The sequence below is a fragment of the Malus sylvestris genome, chromosome 1 (assembly GCF_916048215.2).
Source record: "Malus sylvestris chromosome 1, drMalSylv7.2, whole genome shotgun sequence".
Classification (NCBI taxonomy): Eukaryota; Viridiplantae; Streptophyta; class Magnoliopsida; order Rosales; family Rosaceae; genus Malus; species Malus sylvestris.
In genome coordinates this window covers 241,068-247,820 of record NC_062260.1, presented here as the reverse complement: position 1 = coordinate 247,820, position 6,753 = coordinate 241,068, and the positions used below count along the sequence as shown (strand labels likewise).

Genomic DNA, 6,753 nt, shown 5'->3' with positions numbered 1-6,753 from the left:
AAAAAGGCGAAATAGGAATAAAATATCTCCCGTAAATGTGAAAATACTGAAACGCCCTTCACGTTCTTAGTTTCGTAAAATCTCTATCGTAACTCCGAATTCAATTTCGCTAATGCCTACACGTTCGTACCATCGAATACTACAAGAATACGCAAAAAGAATGTTTGGTATGTCTCACTACACGTTGGTCAAAATCCTCACGTCTACGGGCATTTTTGTCAATTCACACGTAAAATTAGGGGCGGGTTTTTACACAATAAGTGTCATATCCCGACCCGGGCCCCACCACATCCCGGGCTTGACTCCGCCGTAGCACGATATTGTCTGCTTTTGGCCATGCCCACGCCCTCATGGTTTTGTTTTTGGGAACTCACATGAGAACTTCCCAGTGGGTCACCCATTATGGGATTGCTCTCGCACGAACTCGCTTAACTTCGGAGTTCTGATGGAACCCGAAGCCAGTGAGCTCCTAAAAAGCCTCGTGCTAGGTAGAGATAAGAATATACATATAAGGCTTTACAAGATCCACTCCCCTGGGCAATGTGGGATTTTACAATAAGCTTTTGATCTTTTAAGTACTTATTCTTATGGTCCTAGTGTCACATTATATGTGTTTATTTGCTTAAGTTCCAATAGGTGTCAAACGTATGCTCCTTTGTTTTTATTAATGCCCAAAATAGTCCAAATGCCCTCTAAATAAAAAAACGGTGTATTATTGACACCCAATAAGCTTTTAACTTTTTGAGTACTCATTCTTATGGTCATAATAGTACATTATATGTGTTTATTTGTTTAAGTTCCAATGGGTGTCAAACCCATGGTTATTTATTTTTATTAATTTCAAAAACAGTCCAAATGCACTCCAACTATGTAACAACCCGTCCCTAATTTCACGATTTTATTAATTTTAAAAAGTGAATTGACAAAAAAGCCCCTAGAAACGAGATTGTTGACTTTCATTGACCATCATTTCGTGGCGTGTATGAACTATTATTTTATCATATTCTCGAAGTACTCACTAATACTCAATGCGTATAAGGCGCAAGCAGAATCGAAATCAAAGTTACGATGGAGGTTTTACGGAACTACAAATCCGAAAAATACTTTTATAAAAATTACTATTTTATATTTATATATTTGTCATAATTATTATATTATTATTTTGATGATTTTTGGTGAGATATTTTATTATTTTAATAATATTTCTGGCCTGTAGGGCCCACACCTCACCCAACCTCTCCTTACCTCTTTTGCCACTTTCCCTCATTCCCCATTTTTGAGGACTCTTGAACTCTCTCCATCCTTCTCAGTCTAACTCTCTCCTCCCTCTGCAACCATTGGCCCTGAGTCCACCAACTCGCCATCTCCTCTAGCGAGCTTCACCAAACCAACACCGAGATTCTCACTCTATCATTGCTCACGACTTAGATGCAGAGCTTCTTTCGAATCATAGAGGATTTCGGCAAGAGTCTATCGATTTCAACCAAGGTAAGGGTTTGGACCACTCGATTTGCCTTCCTTGTCTTATTTTAATGGTGCGTGTTTTTATGACGTTTTGATGCATAAATACCTCGGGGAAACTTCCCTAGTTTTTTGACGAAGGATTCGGCGGCTTTCGAGTCACTCTCAGGCCAACTCCGGGCACGGCTGGCCGTGGGATAGGTATATTTCTCTTCCTTGTATTTTCAGCTTTAAAACCGTATATTATGCATTGGTTTTGGTTGAGTTTTGACCCCTACTGAAGCCTCTGAAGTTCTGGCTTTCTTCTTCTTCGATCAAGCGACTGCAACCCAGACCGGGTTAACCCGACCCAATAAAAAAAATTTCCTAACCTGAATCCAAGCCTAGATCCGACCAGGACCCAAATCCGGGGATCTAACCCGTCCGACCCTACCCATTTCCTAAACCGGATCTAGCATATTCCCATTGTTGACTTTTACAAAAAATTTCCAGGAATCATCCTAGGCTAATTTTGATGGCCTGAGCCCCTTTTTTACATCCATTTAGTGAAATTCCAAAGTTTTAACGTAGTTGACCATTGGGACGGTTTGGTTGACTTTTTGGGGTTGACCGTTGACTTTTTACGAAAATTGCCCTGGACTTTTCTTAGTGTATTTCGACGCGTCGATTCTAAATCCACTGTCCGTATCTTCAAATTCAAACGTTTTAATTCAGTTTTACTAATGGGTCTCCATTATGCTTAGGTACGAAGGACTACGACACATCTCTTGATGAGGTCCATGGTCTTCTTCTTACTAAAGAATTGTCTATGGCTCAACGCAAACATGTCAGTTGATCTTCTGTATCTGAGCCTTTTCAAGCTTTCTCGGTGCAATCTCAGCCCCCTCTACTACCCACTTCTTTTATTTTTACTGCTCAGCACCAACTTCAACCATGGCACCAACCAAAATCTAATAATCATGGAAAGAACAATAGGGGCAATTCCTTCTCTCATAGAGGCAATCGCAAATTCCATAACAACCGTGGTAATTACAACAATCGTGGAAATTGTAGTTATCAAGGCCCCCACCATGCTCAAGGTTCTTCCACCTTCAAAGTTCCTTATCAAATATGTGGATATACCAGTTATAAGGCTATTGACTGCTTTGATCACATGAATCCTAACATCTGTGGTCGGATTCCTCCAGCCAAACTCGCTGCTATGTGTGTCAATCACTCTGCCAAACCATCTCAGTCTTGGTTGATTGACTCGGGTGCAACCTCTCACATTACCAATGATGTTGCAAATATTTCTTCTCCTACTCCCTATACTGGCGAGGATAAAGTGTATATTGGTGATGGTAAAGGCCCTTTTATTCATCATATTGGTTCATCAGCCTTACATACTCCTTATCCTCCTTTTAAGCTACAAAATGTTTTACAAGTTCTCTACATGAAACATAATCTCTTGTTTGCTTATCAGTTTCTTAAGGATAATAATTGTTCATTGACCCTTGACCCTTATGGATCCACTTTCAAGGATCATATTTCGGGGAAGTTGCTTTTGTGGGGATCGGTTAAAGATGGATTCTACACTCTTCAAGGTTCTAGCAACTCTTCAATTCCATCACATTCAGCTTTGCTCAGTGTTAAAGCTCCTGTTAAAGTTTGGCACCGACGCTTGGGTTATCCTTCCTCCTCTATTTTCAAAAGGGTAATATCTACTAATAAACTGGCATTACAAGGCAAGTCCACTGTTGATTTCTTCTGTTCATATTGTGCACTTGCAAAGAATCATAAGCTTCCTTTTGGAGTAACTTCTTCAACAACAACTCAAAGTCTTCAACTTTTGCACTGTGATATGTGGGGTCTAGCATCTGTTGTATCAAATAGTGGTTCTAGTACTATTTGCTTCTTGTTGATGACTTTAGCAAATATAGGTGGTTCTTTCCTTTAAAGTCAAAGTCAGATGTATTTTCTACATTTGTTGTCTTCAAATCCTATGTAGAAAACTTACTTGGAAATAAAATCAAAGTTCTGCGTTCAAATTTAGGGGGTGAATTCACTAGCACATCCTTTGCATCATTTCTCAGTAAACATGGCATTTTTCACCAATTTAGTTGTCCCCATACTGTTGAACAAAACGGTTGTGCTGAGAGAAAGCATAGGCACCTTGTTGAGACAGCTCGTACTTTGCTAGTTGTTTCTCAAGTTCCTTGTATATTCTGGGTTGAAGCTTTCTCCACTGCAATGTACCTCATTAATCAACTTCCCTTCTCTAGTATTTCAAAGTCACCATGGGAACTACTATTCCGTCAACCCCTTGGCTACTCCAAATTCAAAGTGTTTGGTTGCCAATGCTTCCCTTGGCTCAAACCCTATGTTCATAGCAAATTGGATGCCAAGAGAAAAAGTTGCACATTTCTCGGATATAGTCAACAACATAAAGGCTATAGGTATATTGATCAACTTACAAATAGAATTTACATCTTCAGACATGTTGTATTTGATGAAAGTACCTATCCATTTTAGTCAATGTAGCCTTAATGTTTCAATCAAAATACATCATCTCTAGAAAGTTCTTCATCTTTGGATCTTCATTTTGATCAATATATTCCCAATCTCTCCACTAGCAGTGCATCGCCCCCCTACCATATGTTTCTGCCCCTGTCTCCAATTCTCTAAATTCATCTTCTTCTCAAACCATCTCAGTACCTCATTCTAGTTCTGTTTCTGTTTCAGAACCCTTTACCTTGCCATTAAGTCAGACAAGACATCCTTCTATCCCTATTAATTATCTTGCAATGATCACAAGATCCAAGGATGGCATATGCAAATCTAAACCTCAAGCTTATGCAGCAACTAAGCACCATTTTCCTGTTGATCTTGATTATGTTCCTAATACATACTTGCAAGCTTCTAAGCATGCTCATTGGCGAGCTACAATGGAAGATGAGTACAATGCCTTGATATCTACTGGTACTTGGTCATTAGTCCCCTCTCATCCTTCCCAAAATATAGTTGGATGTAAGTGGGTGTTTCGAGTTAAGAAAAAGGCTGATGGTACTATTGACAGGTATAAAGCTTGCCTTGTGGCAAAGGGCTTCCATCAACAAGAAGGTATTGACTTCTAAGAGACTTTTAGTCTAGTTGCCAAGCCGGTTACAATTCGAATCCTACTCACTCTTGCTGTCCAATATAATTGGTTTCTCAATCAATTGGATATAAGTAATGCCTTTCTTCATGGAGACTTAAAGGAGGATGTCTACATGCCACAACCTCCAGAGTTTGTTGATCCTAATTATCCTAGTCATGTTTACAAGTTGAGGAAATCTCAATATGGACTCAAGCAAGGTCCTCGAGCCTAGTTTGATAAATTATTTCAAGCCCTTCATTCTCTTGGGTTCAAACAATCTTCCTCTGATGCCTCCTTGTTTGTTCTAAATGGTCCTCATTTGGTTATTGTCCTAGTGTATGTTGACGATATTCTAGTAACTGGTCCAAACTCTAAACTATGTCAGCAGTTTATTACACAACTTAGTTCTCAGTTTCCAGTGAAGGATCTTGGTCCTTTACACTACTTCTTGGGCTTAGAAGTACACAGATCCTCACAAGGCATCTTTTTACATCAAACCAAGTAATTACTTGATCTTCTCAAGAAAACAAACATGGAGAGTGCCAAATCGTGCTGCACATCTCTTAGTTCCAATAAATTAGATCATAGTGTGCCCCTTTTGTCCAATCCCACTGAATATCGTTCTATTGTAGGAGGTTTACAATATCTAACTTGGACTATATCGGACCTTGCATTTACTGTGAACCAGATCTGCCAATTCATGCATACTCCTAGGGAACAATGATGCGAAAATTACTTGACACACAAATTAAACCCTCTTTTTGACAATTGTAGTATAGATGTAAGTAGGGTATCGTTCTAGGCCGGGGATTAGGAGGGATTGCTAATCTATTCTAAATTAATTTAAAAATATTAAACAAGACTCAAGGACACAAAACTAGGCTAAAAACTCTAATAACTCGAAACACACTTAGAATGACTCAAAATAATGAAAACAATCAAATTAGACACTAGGAACTGAAATGGACGGAAATTGAATTAAAAGACTAACAACAATGAAAACTAACTAAATAATATAATTTAATAATGGGGGGTTTGGTTTTGACGAGAAGTAAATTAAACTTAAATAAATTACAGAATTGACAAAAACATGAAATTAAGGTGAAAGGATAGGTGATGGATTAGCTAGAGGGTTCTTCTCTACACATGACACATATGCAACCTAAATTGATTTTCAGTTGTTCTTTCAATAAGTTGTGAATCTCAACACTTCAGATTAACCGTGAACAGCACTTTTTTAATCTTCAAGTTTTCCTTAAGTTATTGAATTGGACGGGAAAACGCATACAACAATTCAAAACATTCTTCAAAAGTCCCCTACGTGAAAAGCACAATAGAGATACAATCAAAGATCATTAAACTTTGTGAAAACTATAAGCATTGACGAGGCATTCGTAACTATGAAAAGCATGATACTCTTGCCAAGAATTCACTTAACGTGATTGTGACTAGCAACCTTCACTACTTGTGAATATAAGTTCATAACGATTAGGTGAAATTCACTTATATTCTAGCATCAAATTCATGCATGTAAATTAAGTATGCATCCTTAATCGACATACAAAAATAAGTTATCAATCAAGCAGTTAAGCAAATTAAATCACAACTCAGAAATCACAACTGAAGGTAATCAATTCATATTACAAACATATTCATGGCTTTGAATTAACCTCTAGCCAAAATAAATTTAGTTACACATTTTTATCAAATTAAATCAAAAGTAAAACATAAGTTTGGAAAGATTTAACCGAGAGAAATGGAGTGAAGCCTCTAATTTTTCTTGCTGCCTTGCTCTCTCCTATATTTCTGCGCTGCCAAGGGCAGCCTTGGTTTCTGGTCACCTCGGCACCGCCAAGACAACAGCCCTCCACTCGGTGTTGTTTTATTCCTCCGAGTTGCTGCCCCGTGGTCTCTGACCTTGCTGCCAAGAGGCAGATTTTTGTTCTCTGTCCTCGAGGCTAATGCCTCCTCTCGGTTTCTTTTCCGCCCTTTTATATCTTTTCTGCCAGGCTTCTCACCTGCCTTCCAATCCTATTTCCTGCACGCTGTTTTTTTTCTTTTTCTTTCTTGTTTCTGACCTCCCGTGTTTCTCGCGTCTACCCCAGCTGCCAAGGGCAGCTGTTTTCTTTTTATTTTATTCTTTTCTTCACCCTCCCACGATGTAAACCAGCTGTTCC

General features: G+C 38.7%; 1 protein-coding gene across 1 annotated transcript; it reads left to right on the top strand.

Annotated features, from left to right (window-relative positions):
- Window positions 1-4,244: 4,244 nt before the first annotated feature.
- LOC126628683 (uncharacterized mitochondrial protein AtMg00820-like) lies at window positions 4,245-4,808 on the top strand. The gene is made up of 2 exons (XM_050298469.1): window positions 4,245-4,560; window positions 4,690-4,808. Exons 1-2 carry the CDS (start codon window positions 4,245-4,247, stop codon window positions 4,806-4,808), a joined length of 435 nt encoding a protein of 144 aa, XP_050154426.1.
- The last annotated feature ends 1,945 nt before the right edge of the window (window positions 4,809-6,753 follow it).